Below are 23,174 nucleotides of genomic sequence, written 5' to 3'. Positions count from 1 at the left end.
TTCAAGCACATACCTACCACACAAATCAGGTAGCCACCTATAGAAGTGATTGAATCATTGTAGTATCTCTATCTATCTATTAATGGGATATGTTGTTATTGTTCTAGTAGATGTCTGTAGGAATACTGTGGTCCTGCGTTATTGCACTGTGAGCGGTTATGAATTTAAACTTTAACTCTGGACTCATTGCCAGAGAATGTGGTAAAAAGCAGCTAGCTTAGCAGGGTTTAAAAAAAAAGGTTTGGATAATTTCCTAAAAGAAAAGCCCATAAGCCATTATTAAGATGGGCTTGAGAAAATCCACTGCTTATTTCTAGGATAAGCAGCATAACATCTGTTTACTGTTCTGGGATCTTGCCAGGTTCTCGTGGCCTGGATTGGGCACTGTTGGAAACAGGATACTGGGCATGATGGACCTTCGGCCCATCCCAGTATGGCTATGTTTATGTTCTTATGACTTTTTATTTTATGTATAAAGCTGTTTTGGGTGTGAGTTTTAGAAAGAAGGGGAATAAAAAAGAATTCATAAAGAATAATAATTTGGAAGGGAACTAAAGGTATCTAAAAGGTATGTATTGAATAAGCCTACATTCCTACTATTAAGATGAGACGAACTGGTGCCATTGGTAGGGAAGGCTTTGAGGCAACAGTGACTAGGTTGAAGTTTTGTACAAGAAACCTAGCATGCAGCAGCTGATTTCAGCTCTACCTTATTAATAGCATATGGAATAGCCAGATGCAGTTAACGAACCTTCAAATTCTAATTTGCTATTAAAGTTAATAGACTGTATTAAGTCAAACAATTGTTGACATACCATTGCCCTTTCATAGCTGTTTTATCATTATATTGTTAAAAGTCCGTGGTATTTGAATAAAGCTGTGACCATTATATTTACAGTCTAAGGAGATATTGCCCTTTATTTCAGGCAGAGTAGGAGGGGAGGAGGTGGAAGATATGTCCAGGAGAAACATCCAGAGGGATAGAAAGGGAGTGCACCATTCCCACATTAATATTTGTTGAAGTACGAAATGCTTGTTCTGGAGTTTATCAGGAGCCCTGAGAGAGCTATGATTGTAATAATACAAGTGGAACAACTCATAAAATAAACACATTTTATGGGCTGTAAAACTTTATTTAAATTCCCAAAGGAATTAAGGACTGGGGCATACAGCTGGAAAAATTCTGGCACACAATAATTGTTTAGGTAGAATTCAAATTTATGAGCAGCAATCAGTTAGAAGGAATTGTTAAGAGTATGCAACACTCTCTCAGCTTGTATTAGCCAATGCTATCATTGTATTATGAAATTACAGAGGACTGATTACAGTAACTTGACAAGATCTACTTCATCCTGTACAGTGCGGTTACTATGGAACCTTTGGTTGATGCCATTGAAATAATGACGCCATTAATAGTTCTTTAAGCAGCTGGTAGCTTATCTTTTGCACCATTGTAGAAAGATGTTATAGCTGTTGGCATTACTGACACATGCACAAAAATGTTACATTTTAGCTGTTGAAAGAAGTTGTGCCCTCTAAGGTTATCTCTGACCTCTTGACTAAAATGAGTTTGAATGGCTGCAGGTTAACTTTTTCACACCACATTGCAAACTGGCTTTAAATCACAGCAGACTTAAATGAAATAAGAACATTTAATCCAAAGTCATTTAAAGTTTGACCCATACAGTTTTCCCATATACATACGTCATGGTACTAAGTTTCATACCAGCAAATCTTTCATGACAACATTTTTACCCCTGCATTGCTTGTTTTCAGCAGGCAATGGAACTGGTCACATATTGCCAGTGTTATGAGTTATCATCATACTGGAATATCTACTGCTACATGGCTCATTAGGGGCCCTTTTACTAAAACTTAGTGCATGCTAAGGGACATTAGCATGTGCTAAGTATCATGTGGCCCACAAATGTAAAATAGGACATGCAGCCAGGGGCAGACTGACAGTGATCTAGGCTCCTGGGCAATAAGGCTCCTGCGCCGCTAAACACCAATCAAAAGTCATTAAACTAAACAGCTGAAGGCCCTCGGCACTGCCCTATTGTCCTAGTGGTCAGTCCTCCCTTGGATGCAGCATGTAGCACATACTAATGTTTCTTAGCACATGCTAAGCTTAGTAAAAGGGCCCCTTAATTATTAAAGGACAAGATCTATGATGTTTACGTTTATGAAGATCTTAGAAAGTCTTTCAGTTTAACAAAATCAAGCATTCTCTTAAAACTCAGCTCTTTGAAGATTAACCGATTATCTGGTTCATTAAGGCAAAGACATACGGAAAAACTCTTGTAAAGTTAGAAAGGAAAGAGCAATAAATATTTTGCCTGAGAGCTCTGATGGCCTTTATTAAGGTCTTGGCTTTTTGTCCAGATCAGTGAATCAGTGAGGACACAGTGATGTCTGGTTCTCTTAAACTACAGCTCTAATTCACGTACAGAGGGCAAATCTACAATAGGTTACCTCCATTTAGGTGCCCTGATAATGTGCGATAGGAGTGTAACATGCCATCAGCATGCCTAATATTTACATACCTGGTGTAACTGTGGTCATGTAAGTATGGCAGGAATGCATTTAAGTTACAGTATTTTGTAAGTTACATGTTCAACTGGGAGCTCCATTCTAGTCTAAGCCTTGCTTAACTCATGTGTTACGTCCTCTTTGCTTTGCCACTGACGTGCCCCATTAAAGCAGTGCTTTCAACCCAGTGTTTGAGGCTTGCTCAGGCAGTCAGGTTTTCAGGATACCACAATGAATATGTATGAGACAGATTTGCATACTGAGGAGGCAGTGAATACAAATCTCTCTCAAGCATATTCATTGTGGATATTCAGAAAACCCAACTGGCTGGGTTTGTCCCGAGGACTGAGTTGAGAAACACAGCATTACAGAATAATGCATAGGTACATTCCATACATGTATGCAGTTAAAAGGGGTGCGTAAATGTGAGCACCCAGTTATAGACTTGCCCTTCGCTACCTGTGTGAGCAGACATTATCAGGAGCTGTTGGCTCATGAGGAGAGCTAGAAGGCCCAAACTGAAGACAAAAGCAATTGTCTGATAATATCTGCAGTCAAGCAGACTATCACTATTAGAAAATGGAATTTGACAAGAATTATTAAAATCGTTAAAAAAATTTGGAGCCTAATATACCAATTTTTCCCCATTTTGTGTTTAGCAGAAAAGTACTGTGGTTGTTGTGCTGAACAAACCAGGGGTAGCATAAAAGTTGTAGCTGTTACCTTTTCAGTGAACTAAGTCAATGCCTTGGAGGTTAGTCCTAGATGTACTGAGTTAGTCCAGTAATAAGGGTTCAATTTCCACTTGTATGTTGAGATTTGGTCTATGGAAAAATTGCTTAGTATATAGGCCCATAAGTAGTTTTCTACTGCCAGTTTATTGTCGCTGACTCTGGTCACTGACTAATCAGTGCAAAGATTCCATTTTCTAAGTGCTAAAAAAGCTGGTTAGTTGACAAGATTCTGTAAGTACAGTAGTAACATGAAATCAAGCAACGTAATTTAGCATTGTAAGGCACTGTTTTCATCCATAAACTGTTAATTCATTATCAGGTGACAACATCTTATTACAAAATCTTCATGTCACCAATTTTCTGTTATTTAAATAAAGCGAGATGACAACTGTATCGGTGGCAGTAGTATTTGTCCCACTAGACTCAAAATTTCTAAATTCGTGCTTACGATATATACTGTATGTTACACAACACATAGGGCCCTGTTTACTAAGGTGCGCTAGTGTTTTTAGCACATGCTAAAATTATCATGCGCTAAGCACTAGAGACATCCATATGGGCACCTTTAGTGTTAGCGCTCTCTAAAAACGCTAGCACGCCTATAGTGCAACTTAGTAAACAAGGCCCATACTGTTCTATGATTTAGGTAACACATCAAGATACAGTGTAATGTCCTAGAGCAGTGGTTTTCAAACTAGTCCTTAGAGACCACCTGGCCAGTCAGTTTTCAGGATATCCACATCGAATATGCATAAGATAGATTTGCAAGCACTGCTTTCTTGGTATGCAAATCTCTCTCATGCATATTCATTGTGGATATCCTGAAAACTGACTGGCCAGATGGTCTCTGATGACTGGGTTGAAAACCACTGTCCTAGAGGATATACTAATGCAAAATGTGACAACATTTGCAAATGCTGTACTCTGACTTCTTCAAGTAGTGGTAATTATGAAATGAGACTTGTACAGAGTTGGCACAGTAGAAAGATGGTTAAGTCTAATCTGTTGAAAAATTTTCTAATGCCATAGATTAGAGACTGCCCACAGTACCCTAATTGCTTTCAGGTAGTTCAGTTTGTCAAACAGTATTTATTATTTACAGGTATTGTGCAGTATTAATTTACAGAAAGTTACCTAATTTAATCATTCCATAAATATTATATGAGCTTGAATATCTTCTGGCTATTAGTAGAAAAATGCACTTGACTCTTGAAAGTTCATGGCATTAATAAACATTTTATGTAAGGCTATTTTTTTCCTTCCCTTCTTTATAAAAAAGGGGCAGGACAGCAAAGCTAACCTTGCAGCTCTGTCATCAGGGATGGACATACAAGGTTGATTGCATTAGCCTTCTGCAGCCTCATCATTAGAGCTGTCAAGTTATCTCAGTAACAGAAGGGAGGCTTTTTGGCCAGTCCTGGTTTATTCCAGTACAGTGTGATAGTTGTAGTTCCTGACTGGATCCACCGAAATCGGCTCTCCCTCCTGAAACTGGATGACTCAGCAGCTCTGCTTCATTATGACAGGAATGTTATTTCAAACACATAACTATCTGAGTTTTTAAGATAAACATCAAAAAGTAATTTCAAACTTTATATGCAGATAACATTATGCAAGCTGGCATAAATTAAATTGACAGCAAAGGAGGCATCTTTCTGTCAATAGATGTTAGCGCAGAAGTCATTCAATGGTCATTTAGAAGGTGGTCTTGCTGCTGTTATGACAGTATACCAGTGTACAAACCAAAAACAGGAGGAGCCTCTATGTCAGGAAGACCAAACAAGGAAAAGTAGAGGCTGACCAAAAGACGAATCCAACACTGGCGATGTTATGGAGAAATACTTTATTGATACTGATATTGGGGGACCCAACATGGTCCGTGTTTCGGCGTCATGAAACGCCTACATCAGGGGTCAAATGAATAATTCTAGAAAAACAAATATATAAAATACAAATATATAAAAACAAATAAAAAGTATATAAAACCAATGACAAAGCTGATTAATAGAAAATGTATAATGTGTAAAAACAAATAACTAAGTACTGTAACATAAAACCATAAGAAAATGTATGTATGGTATGGTATTAAAAGAAATGTAAAATTGTAAGTGATAAAATAAACAGATTTTTGGATATGTTTCAAAGGCTATTTGACAATGAGGGGCATTTTCGAATGGGGACGCCCATCTCTAAGGACGCCCATCTCTGAGGAAGTCTCCACGAAGGGGTGGGGCATCCCGTATTATCGAAACAAGATGGGCGTCCATCTTTCGTTTTGATAATACAGTTGGGTGACTCCCAAATCTCAACATTTAGATCGACCTAAGAGATGGTTGACCTAAATGTTGAGATGGTCGACCTTAGAGATGGACGACCTCAGTTTTCGCCGATAATGGAAACCGAGGACGCGCATCTCAAAATGACCAAATGCAAGCCCTTTGGTTGTGGGAGGAGCCAGCATTTGTAGTGCACTGGTCCCCTCACATACCAGGACACCAACTGGGCACCCTAGGGGGCACTGCAGTGGACTTCACAATTGCTCCCAGGTGCATAGCTCCCTTACCTTTGGTGCTGAGCCCTCCAAACCCCACTCCCCACAACTGTACACCACTACCATAGCCCTAAGGGGGTGAAGGGGGGCACCTACATGTGGGTACAGTGGGTTTTGGGTGGGTTTGGAGGGCTCACATTTACTACCACAAGTGTAACAGGTAGGGGGGGATGGGCCTGGGTCCGCCTGCTTGAAGTGCACTGCACCCACTAAAAACTGCTCCAGGGACCTGCATACTGCTGTGATGGAGCTGGGTATGACATTGAGACTGGAATAGAGGCTGGAAAAATGTTTTCTAATTTTCGGGGGGTGGGAGGGGGGTTGGTGACCACTGCAAGAGTAAGGGGAGGTCATCCCCCATTCCCTCCAGTGGTCATCTGGTCAGTTTGGGCACCTTTTCGAGGCTTGGTAGTGAAAGAAATTGGACCAAGTAAAGTCGTCCAACTGCTCGTCAGGGACGACCTTCTTTTTTTCATTATTGGCCGAGGACGCCCATCTCTTAACCACGCCCCTGTCCCGCCTTCGGTACACTGCCGACATGCCCCCATGAATTTTGGTCGTCCCCGCGATGGAAAGCAGTTGAGGACGCCCAAAATCGGCTTTTGATTATGCCGATTTGGGTGACCCTGAGAGAAGGACGCCCATCTCCCGATTTGTGTCAGAAGATGGGTGTCCTTCTCTTTCGATTATGCAGCTGAATGTGTGAAACTAGTGCTGAGACCAACAAAAACATTTCAGGCCCTGTTATAAGCGCATTAACATTTTTAATGCGCGTTAACCATATATGTGCATTTAACTGTGTACACGCCTATATATCCCTATAGGTGCCTACACTGTTAGCACGTGCGTAAAATGCTAATGTGCCTTAGTAAACAGGGCCCTTAAAGAGCCAGCATGGCAAAAAGGCTAATTATTGATATAATGAACTATAGTATGTTTAAGAAATGATAAATGCATAGGAAAGAAACTGAATGTATGAGATATGTGACGAATGCTTATGGGAAATGTCAGATTTTTGAGGGAAAAATGCTTATTTGCTAAAAAACGACTTGATCCAAAAATTGTATCAATAACATTATTTTGAAGTGTGGAACTGTGAGGCAAAACAGTTTGAGCTGTAAGAACGTGAAAAATAGAGTGCTATAAACTAACATTTAGTATAGGTACATGGAGCCATTGAGAGGTACTTGAGGAAGCGGAATGGGAATGTACTTACCCTTGGAAAGAACCTATATTCCAATCAGTCAGGAAATATCAACCCGAAGAAACTGTGGTGCAGCCAAACTGGCCACAAGGCAGTGGCTTAGGAAGGGGGGGGGGGGACGGTCCGCCCCGGGTGCACACCGCTGGGGGGTGTCGGCTCCGCGCTGGTGCACTGCCCTCTCTGCCCCGGAACAGGTTACTTCCTGTTCCGGGACAGAGAGAGCAGTGAACCAGCATGGAGCCGACACACCCCAGCAACGTTGCAGTCGGGGCGGATCGGCCCTCCCGCCCGTCCCTCGCCGCAGGTATGCGCTCCCGGGGGGGGGGAGGTATGCGCTCCGGGGGGGGTGCGCTCCAGCGGGAGGAGGGTGCGCCGTGCTGCACCCAGGGGGTGCGCAGCGGCGACCCGCCCCGGGTGTCAGCTCCCCTCGCTAGGCTCTGCCAAAAGGCATACGTTGTAGTGATATATCAAAATACAAGGAGACAGCATCATATATTAAACTATACCTATAATGAAAAGCTCTTTTAAATATGCGCTCAAAATGAGTATGAATAAAAGTGTGTAAAGTAATGCATACAGCTACTAAAAGTGTAAAACCACACCTCTAGAGAGACAATACAGATTTAACAAACGTTAACACCCAGGAGAAAAAGGTGCCAAACTGTAATGTAAAAGGACGCCGACTACATGGTGGAATAAAACAATACTGTGGGTAGTTTAAAACAAAGGTCGACTACTGGAGTGAAAATAAAAAGCAGACAAGGAAAACATAACTAAAAAAAACTACTTACCAAATAGATAGACATCTGACAACCTCTGTGGGGTCTGCTCAAACTCAAAAAAGAGGAAGTGACCAGAAATGTTGTGTATTTAAAGGATGTCTATTGCATATGTATGAACGTCTAATGAATATAGAGGATGAACCTCATCTGACGTACTACGAAACCATAGGGTAAAAGGAGTTTAATGTACAATAGATCAGAAAGAAGAATATAGATGAGGGACGAGATGCCAATGTATATATGCTATAAAAAGATTTATGAGATAAAAATGTTGATAATGAAAACAGCAGTTTGAAGTAAGGATAACAGTCAAAACATAAGAAGGTGGTGTCAATATAAATATAATATACCTTCTGAATCACCACAAGTATGAGATGGAAATATTGCATATGACAGTATGGAATGGTGGTATACGAATGCAACTGTAAACTTTATATGTAACTTATCAGGTACTTATGGATGAATGAATGTAAACTAGATGTAATAAAGTTGAAATACAATGGAAACCTTGAACAGAGCCAATCATTGGAAATCATTTGTGTACAGATATTATTAAAAAAACAATAAGAATGCAAAAAGATAAATAATATATACCAAAGCATAAAATAAGAATTAAACTACACAAGTTTAAAGTTTGTTCAGTGATAAACATTGCATGTAACAGAAATGATTTAACAAAATACAATATAATGTAATGAATTATTTATAAAAAGAATAACATGGTTTAACCACCATCGCATATTTAAGTGCAAATATAAAATTCATGCAGTGGGTATACAATACAAGTGAACAGAAGATAATATGGCAAAGTAGAAATGTAAATGTATAATATGGTAAATTATTTAATAAGAGGAATGTCATGTATAACCATCACCACAAATTCAAAAAGAATGTGTACTAAATGAGGATAACTAAACGGATGCATCAATCTGTGTAAAAGAGTATTTTCTTTCAAAGAAAATGTATTAGTTCTAAGGCACCATTCAACCCATGTGGACTTAATGAATCCAGATCAAAATGACTCTCTGCTCTTTTCTGAGTAGTTGTGTATCAAAATCGTCACCTCTCCATGATGTGTTGAGAACTTTGAACACTAAAAATTTTAAGTCAGTAATAAATGGTTCTTGTCAAGCCAGTGTTGAACTAATGGGGCGCTCAGAACTTGGTGACTAATGCAACTTCTGTGTTCAATAATACGTATTTTAATAGTTTCCCCCACATATATCATAGGGCAAGGACATGTAATGATGTAGATGACTTGCAGGTATTGCAATCAGAGGAATGGTTCAGCTTGTATTCCTTATGGGTGAGTGGATGATGAAATACTGTGCCTGTTTGGACATGGTGGCAGACACTGCAGTGTCCGCAGTGTCTATGTCCAAATCTGAGATACGGAAAAGGGACACATATATCTTCAGGAAGTGCTGAAGGAAGAAGCTTCTCTTTAATATTCTTATTCCTGAAGTAGGCAATGACGAGGACCTTGTTTTAAAACACTCGTGGCCTTCTAAATATGCCTATTTTTCCTGATAGTTTTTTTTATTTGGCTGGCTAAGTAGGAATATCGCAAATTGCACACCAAATCTGGTTTCTTCCTCTCGTTCTATGCTTCCAAAAGTTCACTATGAGCCTTGAGGCTTGCCTTAATGTAGCCATCTTCTATATGTTTTCTAGGATAACCTCTCTTCATAAACCTTTGCTTCATAATTGCTGAGTGTGCTTCGAATTCTTCAAATTCTGTGCATATCCTTTTTAACCTAAAAAACTGGCTGAAGGGGAGGTTATGTTTAAGTGATGGATTGTGGAAATGGGAGAATTCTAAAAAAGCATTTTTATCAGTGCTTTTACGGTATAAAGTTGTCACAAAGCTGTACTCCTTTTTCTGGATAAGGAGGTCTAAGAAACTAACCTGATGTTCATCAAAATTCAATTTGAACTTAAGATGAGGATCTTTCTTATTCAGCCAAATGAAAAATTCTCCCAGGAGATTCTTATCACCACGGCAAAGTAAAAAGATATCGTCTATATATCTCTTATAAAAAATTATGCTACGTGAAAATGGATGCTCCTTCAAAAAATTATTTTCACAATTTGCCACATATAGGTTCGCAATATTGGGAGAAATGGCTGCTCCCATCACTGTGCCGCAGATCTGGAGATAAAATTGGCCCAGGAAACAAAAATAATTTTTAGTCAGAGCTTTAATAGCAATCATAATAATGAACCAATTTGGTATATGTAGATGAGATGTTCTATTTTGCAAAGACTTTTCTATTATTTGTATTGTATCTAGTTGGGGGATATTTGTATAGAGGGAGTCTATGTCTAATGTGACCAACACAACATCTTTCAAACATATCCAAAAGTCTGTTTATTTTATCACTTACAATTTTACACTTCTTTTAATACCATACATAAATTTTCTTATGGTTTTATTTTACAGTACTTAGTTATTTTTACGTCTTCAGTTTTAATTAGTTTTTACACATTATACATTTTATATTGATCAGCTATGTCATTGGTTTTATATATTTTTTTAATTTGTTTTTATATATTTGTATTTTATATCTTTGCTTTCTAGAATTATTCATTTGACCACTGATGTAGGCGTTTTGTGACACCAAAACACGGACCATGTTGGGTCCCCCAATATCAGCATCAATAAAGTATTTCTTCATAACAGCTCCAGTGCTGGATTCATCTTTTGGTCAACCTCTACTTTTCCTTTTTTAGTATACCAATGGCATCAGCAAAATCCAAATTAATAAATAAGCATGGGAGCATGCATAATGTGGCCCGGCATGTGAGCCAGCTTATATCATTTGTAGGTTCTGTTAACCACGCATCGATGGAGAAACAGATTGACTAGTCTTCACAACACATTGAAGCCTCCAAGTTGTAGAAAGTAAACACTCATGTCAGATATTTATGGAAGAAGTTGAATGTGATTAATCAGGTGAGAATTATTTACCACCCAAAGTTTTGTGTTTAGTTTTCATTTCAATTGTAGTAACACAGCATGGACAGCTATTTCTGTGACAACTTATATTTGGTGTTTTAGAAACCAGAGATGTAATAAAGCATTTCCTTATGAAGATTTAGAAATGGAATATTGGCAGCAGTGAAGGAATTATAACCTTAAAATTCCTAAACTTTTATCCAATTTGACCCTGTTTTGGCATTTAGAAATTCACATGAACCCCATAGGTTGAAAACAAAATAGTAAACTTACTGTATTAGGAGTTAGTTCATGCCTTTTCAGGTGAGCTACATTCTGTTACAATAGGTATTTCCCTATCCCCAGAGGGCTTACAATCTTAAGTTTGTATTTGAGGCAATGGAGGGTTAAGTGAATTGCCTAAGATCACAAAAAATGTGTGGGATTGGAACCCAGGCTTCAGTGGCTCTCAGTTCCCCTGATCTAAATTCTAGGCTCCCTCCTCCCCTCTCTTCACTTATTGAAAGCATAAAGACAGCACAGGGCCCTATATGTCCTTGTGTGCTCATAGGCCCCAGTACACTGCATGGGATTACAGTCTAAAAAGAAGTCCACATAGGAGGATGGGGTAGAGCCTGTGAACCAGTGGCATAGCCATAGGGGGGGGGGTCTGAGCCCCTCACTTTGGGTTCAGGCCCCCTAAAACTGTCTGATGCTGTGGCTGGTGTGAGTCCTCAAGCCAAGCCAATGGAAGAGGTCTGCAATGGCAGCCTGGCAATTAGAGGCACTGAACGCTTAATGAATCACAGGCCCCATGCTGACCACTATTCCTGGTGTATGTCAAATGGAGGCCCAACAGTGTAGGGAGAAGCCCTGTTTTTGTGACCCCATCCACTGATGCTGTGACCCCACTTGGGGTCCCAACCCACAATTTGGGAACCTCTGGTCTAAAGGATTCTGTCTAACATAAGGATCCTGTTTGAATGTTTGAAGCTGAAACAACAACCAGAAAAGGATAATTAATGTTTGTATAATTTAAACTTTTTGTAACTACTCCTTTCTCTAAAGCCAACAAATCACTTAGTAGAGGACTGTACCAATAGACGTTGACTTTATAATTAACTGTCCAATGGTTTCAGATCCCAAACTTTAGTTTTGCGCACTTATCTAGGGGCCAATCCCACAACTGAACCAACAGTATTTCTTTAGCAGTGCGCACAAATAATTTTAGATTGCAATCATCACTCTTTTATTGAGTTTAACTGAGAGATTAAGGGCATAGTTATCAACATGGGCTACTGTTAAGACATACTATTCTACCATTAACTTATGCTATTTTAGCACAGGCCTCCTTTTATGCAGTGAGACCCAGTTACCAATAACTGGGACTAACAGTAAATTAACAGGTCTTAACAGTAGTCCATGTTGATAACTTCCCACCTAAATGCCATTGATTGATGAGCAGGATGACATGTAGGGTTACCAGATACAATGGAATACAGAAAAAAATATTTGTATTTTACTGAAAGCTTAAATGAGAAAAGGAAGAATAAAAAGAACATGAAATGCATATAAATATTAGAATATTTGCTATGCTTTCCAACAGATTTCTAGGACATAATGTATTGAAAAGACTCGTTATTTGTTTCAGCTACACAAACTGATATTGCAAAAGTAGATATGTAGAAAACTAGAACCAAATACATGGCCGAATATCTTACCTTGAAAATGTAGCATCATTTTTACTGCAGTCATCCGGGGTTAAAAAGGAATGCAACTAATGTCTAGGGATTAGATGCCAACTGCATAATTTAGTGCACATAGTAAAGCCAATAGACAACATTAAAAAAAGCAAATGCGATAGGAAAGATCATCCTTGACCACCTGTCTATGCCATTCACATCAGTCAAATCTGGGATTTTGATTTTGAGCTGAGATGCTCTTCTTCGCAAACGCCCCTTTTGTGAACCATGTGCCTATCCAACGTGTTTCTGTTGTAGGCGTCTCGACTGGAGGTGGGTTTTCTGTACTGGATGCTGGCACTATCGTATGAAACATAGTGGCCCTTGGGTCATTAATACTGCCAACACTTCTGACCCACTAACTTCATTTCTTATTTCAAGTGTTGTTAGAAGAATATTTCCATGGGCATCAACCTATGGCACAAATGAATATGTGTTAGTGATGTTCACTCTTGAAGAACCATGCTTAACCTATTGGTTTTGGAATAAATCTCTCAGACACACTGTTTATTGATCAATAACCAATACAAGAAATTGCATGGAAGAGAGACAAAGTGACAGGTACGCTTAACAGAAACTTTTATACAGGTGCACTTTGTGGTTTAGTGATGAAGGAGTCGATATTCAAGCGATTTAACCAGCCAGAAATGGCTCCTGGTCAATTGAATCACTTCTTCGGTGCTATCCACTGATATTCAGCATCACTTAACTGATTAATGCCACTGAATATTATCACAGACCATTAAACCGAGCAGAGTCGGCCCTTATAAGGTTTTTGTGCCAATATTCAGCACATGGCCCAGCATTGAATATCCAGGATAATGTCACTGGCGGCTAAAAAAAAAACACTCATCGCTGCCATCTAAATATCAACCCCTAAATATTTTTCAAGCATGGCAGTCGAGCTATTACATTCTGTAAGCTGGCCTTGTGGCTTTTCATTTATATCTCCTAAGCTTTGCAGCCTAGCTCTTTTTACGTTTTATTTCTCTAAGCACATCAGAAGTATTGTGGTTAAGCAGGTACATCTTTCAGCTCATTCTCACTCGTATACTTCACCCCTCCTTTCTCTAGGGTCAAGAACATGTCAACAGCCTTGGTCAGTATGGTTTCAAGCTTATGGCCTATTGTAATACACTTCCACATCACCAAGGAGCCCTTAAACTAAAGGTTAGCATGTACTAATGGACATTAGCATGTGCTAAATGCCATGCAGCCCATTTATACCTATGGGCCATGTGGCATTAGTGCATGCTAATGTCAGTTTAGTGTGTGCTAAGCTTTAGTACAAGGGCCTCTAAATGTGTTAATGGCAAATAGGTGTTCAAATGAAGGAAATCTCTGGAATGAGAGGGCATAGGATGAAGATAAGAGGAAATAGGCATAGAAGGAATCTAAGAAAATACTCTTTCACGGAAAGGGTGGTGGAAGCATAGAATGGCATCTAGGTGGAGGTCATGGAGGCGAGGACTGTGTCAGAATTTAAGAAAGTGTGAGATAGGCACGTGGGATCCCTTAGGAAAAGGAGGAGTTAGTGGTTGCTGAGGAAGAACAGACTGGATAGGCCTTTTGGCCCTTATTTGCCGTCATGTTTCTATGTTTCTATACAATATTAAAACACAGGTTCTCAAATATAAACACAAGCATCAAAAATGGAGGAAAAAGCCTCAAGATGCTTAAAAACTTGTGGAGCATGACTGCTTCATCATCGGCTAAAAAAAAACCCTCCCCAATAGTGGAATCTTTATTTCAATTATTTATTTAAATTAAAATGTAAAAAAAACCCATTTGATCCTGATTTAATTTTGTATTGAACCTTAAGATTATCACATATAATCACTGCCAAATCTTGCTCCTCTTTTGTGCACAGAAGTATTTCACCTCCTAAACTGTACTGCTTCCTCAGGTTTTTGTAGACTAAATGCATGGATGTTGGATTGAATGACTAGCAAGCACCTGACAGTGTTGTTCCACTTTAACCAATCTAGTTTCATGATCTGAAAGCTTAGCAACTGAGTCCTTGGTAAATTTGGAAAGCTGCACCAAATTACTCTGCAAAGTATTATCAATCCTCATCACCACATACCAAATATCTTTCAATGAAATATCTTTATAATTGGTAGATGAGGCTAAATTTCCTTGAATATCTTGTGACTCAGTCATTCTTGTGGACAACTTAACTGGAGCCAGAACAGCAAACACTTTGATTGCTTAACAGTGGAATGGGAAGCAGCACCTATCTGAGTATTCTCCTCCATGGGTGAACCAATTGCCTCAATAGCAAGGAAACCAGACAACTCCCATACTACAGCGATCACCCGACGACAAAGATGCCATGGGGAGATGTTGCTACTCACTGATCCTGAAGTAGGTAGATTTTCCATCAGGTGAAAAGGTTGGTCTATAGGACCTTGACCAAAATCAGCTTTACAGCATTAGTTTTTCCTCCTTTCTGTTTCCGCAATAGGTCAGAAAAATCTCCCACTCCTTGCTCCTCAATTGCTTTGAAGGGGCTACAAAGGGGCAGGACCTGCCCCTTTGGTCATGCTCCTACAGGCACAGATCCACAGCCATGTGCCTGTGGCCTCATTCTACAGTCTTGCCGAGAAAAGAGAGCTGAAAGGCCCCCCTGGTGATATCAACAGCAGCATGGCTGGCTAGAGAATGCCTGCTCTCACACAGCTCTCCCTTCAAGGTCTCCAATGGGTCTCACTTGCACTACTGCCTTTCCACAAGATAAGGAGAGCTAAAAGGGCCTTTGGTGATGCCAACAGCAGTGTGGTTGGCCAGAGAAATGCCTGCTCTCACACATCTCTCTCTCCAAGATCTCCAACAGGTCTCACTTGCACGACAGCCTTGCCGGGAAGATAAGGAGAGCTGAAAGCCCCCCCCCCCCCCCCCCCCCAGTGATGTCAACAACAGCATAGCTGGTTAGGAAAATGCCTGATGTTATAAAGATCTCTAATGAGTCTCTGTGTTAAGATTTCTAACAAGTCTCTGTATTAAAGGTTTTTTTTTTTAGAAATCTAAGTACACAACATCTAACACTCTCTCTTGATTCAACGTTTTGGTCTCCCAGTCATAGAAATTAATCAGATTTGTCAGACAAGACCTGCCTCTAGTAAAACCATGCTGTCTCAGATTCTGCATTCCACTCAAATGCTATTAAAAGAAGCACAAGAATGAGAAACTAAACAGATGTGTAGATAAGGCTGCTCAAGTATGTGTACTAGAAGATGTGATTACTAGCTTGCAACAAAAACAGAAGTCCTGAGATCAGCAATGCCAGGCATTTCACAATCAGCTTGCAGCTCACAAGAAAAGATCTAGAGTTTAGAAGAAACACTACAGAATGTTAACCTCCAAATGTCATGTATGAAATAGGTCCCTTATGTGATCCAGCAGAGTAGGAAGCTCTTAGATTACTACTACTACTATTTAGCATTTCTATAACGCTACAAGGCGTACGCAGTGCTGCACAAACATAGAAGAAAGACAGTCCCTGCTCAAAGAGCTTACAATCTAATAGCTCTTAGATAATCAAGTTGATATATTTTACATCAACAACAATGGATGGACAGGATCCCCCCCCCCCCCCTCCACTGCTGGGAAGCAGCAAAAATTTAGGACTGTCATAGGCAGCTTGTATTTGGATATGCCTGGCTACCTGGCATACAATCTAATTTCTGCGGAGTACTCCAACTACAGTACATGAGTGGTCCCTAGATTGAAGAATCCTGCACAACATCTTACAGGGTGTACTTTTTCAGCAGAGTGTATACTCAAGTGCATACTTTTTCTGAAACAGTATACACTCTTAACAATATCGGTCCTGTAATGAAAAAAAAAATACAAAAAAGACTCCTGGGACCCCCCCCCCCCGAATATTCCCATAAACACACAGGAAATGATATGAAGTGAACATTTTCAGGCTGCACACCTTAGCATTCAATTTCTCCCATCCCCTCAGAGTTGCATTAATTCTTGAGCTTTGAAGTAATTGAGGAGCTGTGCAGACTGCTGAGTGCATGAAGGACCGCACATGCTCAAACCTTTACAACAAGTTCTGAGCTTTTGGAGAGCGGTTCCATTAAGGCGACATGCGATGACATCATTTACTTGTATTGCTTGACTAATCCTGCTATATATGAGAAACAACTGTTACAGGTGAGCGAGAATGCTTTTAAAATTTATCCCAGTTTCACTAAATATGGTTTCACCAGGAGGTTATATTTAGCTCTTCTAAAGAGCTAATGTACTAAAGAATATTACTAGCCACTGACACACATAAGGCTGACATTAATGAGATATTAATGAGCAATGTGTTGCCATAGATTCTAGTTCAAATATCTTTATTGAAACTTATTCAAACATATAACAAGAACAAAAAGAAAATAAGTTATGAGTACATTCAATCAGAGAGCTAGCATACAATTTGAAAACAAGAATACGTTCAGAGAATCAGGTATGTATCAAATTAGATTCAAGTGGTGCCAATCTTTTAACTGTAGATATGAGAAATTGAGTTTTATCCACCATATTTAAAAGTTGAAAATACAGTATTCCACCAGAATTGGGAAGCTAGGGATACAGTGTTTTTCCAAGTAGTACAAACCATTTGTACAGCCAGTGAGATTAAAATCAAACAAACTAGACTTGCTTCGTTCAGTATATCAGCCATACTGAGGGAGCTGAAAATAATTATACTAAAGGTAAATTCCAAATCAAATGTGACAAATCCCTTGAATATCATTCCATACTGAGCTGCAAAAAGGGCTGAAGACTGGAACACTAAAATATCATATGGGCCAGAGTGCCATGGCTCCTTCTCTAATGCCAGCATTTATTTGTTGGTTGCAAACCAGCTCTCCACATTTTCTAGGGGGTCCACAAGGTGTTCAACTCTCAGCCAGGAAGGAAGAGGGTTTTGCAAGCTGTCTGCCATCACTCAATAAACAGAATATTATGATAAACTAGTAAAAAAGGCCCATTTCAGTTTTTAAGGAAACGGGCGCTAGCAAGATTTTCCTCGTAGTGTGTATGTTTGAGAGAGAGTGTGTGTGTGAGAGTGACTGTGTGTGAGAGAGAGAGAGAGAGAGAGAGTGACTGTGCGAGTGTGTGTGTCAGAGAGAGAGTGAGATTGGGTGTGATTGTGTCTGTAAGAGAGTGTGTGTGTGTCAGAATGCATATGTGAGACGCAGCGAAACCGAGAGTTTGCTGAACCCCCTTCCCCTCCTCCCTTCCACCCCTGTCTGAGTTCCTGAAACCCCTCCCACTTCTTCACATGTGAGTTCTAGGACCCCCCTCCACTTCTTCCCATCCCCCCGTCCCCTTCCCACTCCGCCTCGCCCCCCTCTCCGAATTGCAGGATCCCCCTCCCTTCTTCCCATCCCCCCTACCCCCTGATCCAGGACCCCCTCCCCTTCCAGTTCCAGGACCTGCCCCTACCCTTCCAGTTGATTTCCAGGAATCCCCTCCCCCTTGTCGTTTCAGGACCCCCCCTCTGTAGTTTCATGACCCCCTTCCCCCCCGTGTTGGCCATGACCCCCCCTTCCCTCCCCTGTCATTTCAGGACCCCCCTCCCCACCTCCTGCACGTTTTTACCTCCCGCATGCTTCACACAGCCTCTTCTTTCGCTTCTGTTTCAGCTGTTCCTGTGGTCCCGCCCTCAAGGGCGGGACCACATGAACAGCAAAAACAGAAGCGATAGTGATGCGGATGATGTCACTGATCTACTGTCGGAATCAGACCACGGAGCCAAGGTCCCAGGCAGAAACCGAATGTTGGAGGTGAGAATTATTATATAGGATATGCTACATGATATAAATAAAAGTTGGGGAAACTCAGCCCCCTCTTTTAAAGTGTTTAAAAGTGCAATTTGGTAATGCTGACTGCCACAGAAATTTGGTAAGTTCCTTGTCTATCTGCATATAAATGCATTTTGGACATGACCCAGGGAGCATACTTAGGGGCCCTTTTACTAAAAGGTTGCTGCGTGGCAACCTGGAACTACTACTGGCCCAATGTGGGTACCGGCGGTAGTTTCACTTTTAGCATGTGCCAATTCTAGCGCACGCGAAAATATTGAAAAAAATATTTCCACAGGGGGTTACTGCCGGGTTAGCACAGGAGGCAATACGTTCTCCTCCCTCACCCCAAATGGCCATGTGGCCATTTCATTTTTGGTTATTTTCACCTGCTGTGGTAAAAATGGCCCTGGCACATAGCAAAAATGGCTGCCTCCATTAGCGCAAGGCCCCTTTTACCACAGCTTAGTAAAAGGGCCCCTTGGGCAGTAATTAACCTCCATTTGCCCCCAGCAGGAAAGAATAAGTGGAGACTAATGTTGTGTGGTCCCCCTCCCCCCTGATTATATCCACGATTTTCTCACATATTAATTTGAAACCTCTGCTCATGATCTATTAATAAAGATTCCTAAATATTTAATTTGCAGTGAATTCTAATGCAACTCCAAATCAATTATATGCATCACATCTATGAGATGGTTCATGGATATAAGCTCAGATTTATCCCAATTAATTTTATAAACAAAGAAGCTAAAAAATTGTTAAACTATATCCAATAATGCAGATATAGACAAGTGTGGTTCTTCCACATAACTCAACAAATCACCTGCATACAGCACCAATTTATATTCCAAAAGTGGAAATCATATCCCTTTAATAGCAGAGCATTGATGGATAGCAATGAGCAACAGCTCCAATCCTAAATTAAACAGGAGCTGTGAAAAGGAGCCCACTCAGAAAGCATGCCATAATAACAAATCTGAAAGTGGAAGAGAAATATACTGGTCAATATTCAACCAGCTGCAGTGAGCAGTTCTTTAAATGCTGACTGTACCCAGCTATTAGTGTTACTAGGCCACCATAATTATTAAAAACAAAAAAGGCACTACAATTTATTTAAATAATCCATTACCTGGACTTTGTTCATCTCTAGTTTTGTCTTCTCGTTATTGGCTTGTTCTGCCTTTTCGGCTGCCTTTTTTTGAAGCTGTGGACCTTTTCCAAAGAATATGTAGTTTACGAAGGCATACTCGAGCAAAGCCAAAAATACAAACACGAAGCAGCCCATCAGGTAAATATCAATGGCCTTTACATAGGGAATCTTGGGCAGTGTCTCCCTGAGATGAGTGCTGATAGTAGTCATAGTTAGTACAGTGGTTATTCCTGAGGAATAAGAATCATTATTATTATTATTATTATGGCAATCCAACAACAAAGAGCTTGCAAATTGTATTTTTTTCTAGCAAAGACAGGAAAGGCTAAAATGCCTATATTAATGCCTATATTTCATTCCTAACAAGTTGCACTTTTTCAGATTCCTTAAAGATAACTAATGGGAGATAATAAGTTTGATTTATCAAGGATATTTTCCAAAATGCTGATAAAAGCCTTGATAAATCAGGTTAAAATATCTTGTTAAAAATGTCAACACAGTACTTTATGATTTGTTTTAAAGATATCTATTGGATCTTTTGCCTATTTTCTATATCAATATGATGTCAATACAGTAATTCTCATATAATAATGGTTAAGTAGACAAAATGTACGACAGCACTTCTCCAGTCTCTACTAGGGACCTACAGCCATGAGATCAACTGGCATATACTGGAGACCTAAAGGACAATTGTATAACTGGCACCCACATTTGTGCGCTCCTTGCATGTGAAATTTACAGAATACTAGCACTTTCACTTGTAATGAAAGTGCCATAGCACGTAAATGCAAGGGGCATAGATATGGGTTAGTAAAACAGATTTTATACTGCTTATCCTAGAAATAATTAATGGATTTTCCCAAGTCCATCTTAATAATGGCTTATGGACTTTTCTTTTAGGAACTTATCCAAACCTTTTTTAAACCATGTTAAGCTAACTGCGTTTACCATATTCAGTGTAAACTCTTAAATTAATTGCCAGTGAATATGGTAAAAGCTTAGCTTAGCACGGTTTAATAAAAGTTTTGATAATTTCCTAAAAAAAAAATCCATAAGCTGTTATTAAGATGGACTTGGGAAAACCCACTGCTTATTTTTAGGATAAGCAACATAAAATCTGCTTTACTCTTGGGATCTTGCCAGGTACTTGTGACCTGGAATGGCCACTGTAGGAAACAAAATACTGGGTTTGATGGACCTTCGGTCTGTCTCAGTAAGGCAACGCTTATGTTCTTATGCTTTTGTGTTTATATGGGTGTATACATATAAGGTGCATAGATTCTGGGCTACATTAGTATTCTACAACAATCTGGATTCGCAGATGTCATTGTGGAATAGGGTTTCACTGTGTGGCATCGAGGTACCTAAATGGAGTTGACCAGATACCTAAATGGAGTTGACCACTTATAGAATTGCTCCTTAAGTACATTCAATTTGATCTCATGCATATTTATTGTTGGTATCCTGAAAACCTGGCTGGCTTTGGAGTCCCCAGGATAAGCTTGGGGAACCTAGGAGTAGGATCAATGGAATAGTTCAATGAGTGCATGTTCATCTTCTGTTATGTAACCACAAACCTTATTTTATGGTCTGATAGTAGTGATGTGTGTTTTTCTAAAGCTAATATGGAATGATACACAGTGCTCAGATCCCTGTAGGAAATATTGGCTTCTAGTTGCATTGTTTTACATAATCAAACTGTAAGGAGCAATTAAAAAGAGTGATTTGATATATACAAACTCATTTTGGAAAGAACATAGAAATCAGAATTGAGACATCCAGGTTGGGACATGTCAAATTCCAGTAGTATTTTAGAATAGGATCTGCCGATGTAGAGCTTTTTCAGATGTAAGTACCAGTTATGTGTGATGGGAGCAACCATTTTACAATTATCCATGTTTAAAACAACGGAGGCAACTAAGCAACGTACACATCTAAGTGTTGTCGCTTACATGTGTAAGGTGGCATTTCAGAGCTTAGATGTATGTGTGTGTGTGTGTGTTAAAAGCAACCAATCATCTGGCACAATTCATTTTGGAAAGGGGGTGGGAACACTAGATTATCCTAATCGCTTCTGTAGAATGCTGTATAAAATGAGCACTTTTACAAACCCTATACATACTGGGAGCAGCTGTAAATCTCACTACTGATTGCAGTAATCATAGACACACATTCCCCTTCTGATATGGGAAATATAGGTGTATTTAGTGTCACCCAAACCCTGCCCCTTTGCCATATAAATGTATTACAAATTTATATGTGTAAATCTCAGCTTTCTAAAACTGGGTTTTCAGGTTGTTGTTTTTTTTAAATATTTATGAGTAAATCATAAATAGGGCTTCTGAAATAAGGGCCAGAATATGGTTGCAAGTTAAAATATTATAATAGAAAGTTTCGACCTTTTATCCTGTTTTGTGCATTCTACCTTTGCTGTGAAAAGGGATAGACTCAGAAGTAACCCAAGGAAATACTTCTTCACCGAAAGGGTGGTGAATTCGTGTAATGACCTCCACATGGAAGTGGTGGAGACAAAAACAGTATATGAATTAAAGAGAACCTGGGACAAGTACATAGGATCCCTAAGGGAATGATAGGGAGATTAGATGGCATGAATGAGCAGACTGGGTAGGCCATATGGTCTTTATCTGCCTATATTTTTCTATGTATGATTATAGGTGCTAGAGGTTTCAAGTTTTCTTTTTTCAATTTCCTTTCAGAAATAACCCCCCCCCCCCCCCCGATATTTAAACAGCATGGCCAATACTGGATTCAAACACTGACCGCAACATTTAAATCTATACCATGATATTCAAAGCTGTACAATAGCTGCCATAGAAGATAGCTAGTTACCACTGCTATTCTGTGCTGGTACTTGGATAGCTATCCAGGTAAACTATTTTGCTGTACTAGCTTACCTGGGCCCAGATGCTCAAAGATCCGGTGCTAAAGCCAACAGTGTAAACCTCGTAGTGCAAGAGCAGTGCAGAAACCTAGCTCTGCAAAGCTCAAAGCAAATGGCATTTAAATTTTATACGTGCAAGTAAACCGGAAGCAAGGGGGAGGAGCTTGCTTGGTGCATGCGCAGAAAGGTTTTGAGGTAAGCGCAGCTCTTGTGAGCTTGCATTTCCGGTTTTGGCTGGAAATGTGCACATCAGCACTGATCTTCTGCACCTTTAAATATAAGCTTTTCAATAATAAATAAATATGAGTACCTAGGGCAACTCTTGCAGCAGACGCGTCATAGTTGATCCAAAAAGAGACCCATGACAGAATTGTAATCAGCGTCGAAGGCATGTAGGTCTGCAAAATGAAGTAGCCAATGTTCCTTTTAAGTCGAAAGCTAAGTGACAGTCTAGGATAGGACCCTATAAAATACAAGAACACCATGAAAACTTCAGATGTTCAAAGTGCATCTAATACATTGGGGTTTTACTATATGTAAAGATCATACCTGTTGAAAAAACCACTTTTTTTGATACCATCTTGTATTTAACAATAGAAAACTGGGGCAGTTCAATATTTTCTACTCCGGTTATGGCACTGTCTCCTCCTTTCCAGTAGAATTCAATATCATCTGTTGTATATCCATCTGAAACAAAAATATATATCTCTATTAGAGTCATTCACATTTACTGAATTCATCTGTCTTAGAGACATTCTGGGTCCGATTTAATATTACATTTTTTTTTCACTAGACACAGCAGGGGTATTTTTATAACAGGAAGCCTATG

At 39.7% G+C, this 23,174-nt stretch overlaps 1 protein-coding gene across 1 annotated transcript in view; it reads right to left on the bottom strand.

The window, feature by feature from the left end:
* Positions 1–12,552: 12,552 nt before the first annotated feature.
* Positions 12,553–23,174, bottom strand: part of GABRB1 (gamma-aminobutyric acid type A receptor beta1 subunit) — a 481,904-nt gene continuing 471,282 nt past the window's right edge. The window contains 7 exon segments of the mRNA XM_030191347.1: positions 12,553–12,707; positions 12,710–12,796; positions 12,799–12,825; positions 12,828–12,897; positions 19,423–19,673; positions 22,656–22,808; positions 22,895–23,032. Coding sequence (XP_030047207.1) covers positions 12,553–12,707; positions 12,710–12,796; positions 12,799–12,825; positions 12,828–12,897; positions 19,423–19,673; positions 22,656–22,808; positions 22,895–23,032 — 881 coding nt within the window.

The sequence above is a fragment of the Microcaecilia unicolor genome, chromosome 2, assembly GCF_901765095.1.
Source record: "Microcaecilia unicolor chromosome 2, aMicUni1.1, whole genome shotgun sequence".
NCBI lineage: Eukaryota > Metazoa > Chordata > Amphibia > Gymnophiona > Siphonopidae > Microcaecilia > Microcaecilia unicolor.
Note: the sequence above shows the minus strand (reverse complement) of the source record. Positions and strands in the feature narration are given on the sequence as shown.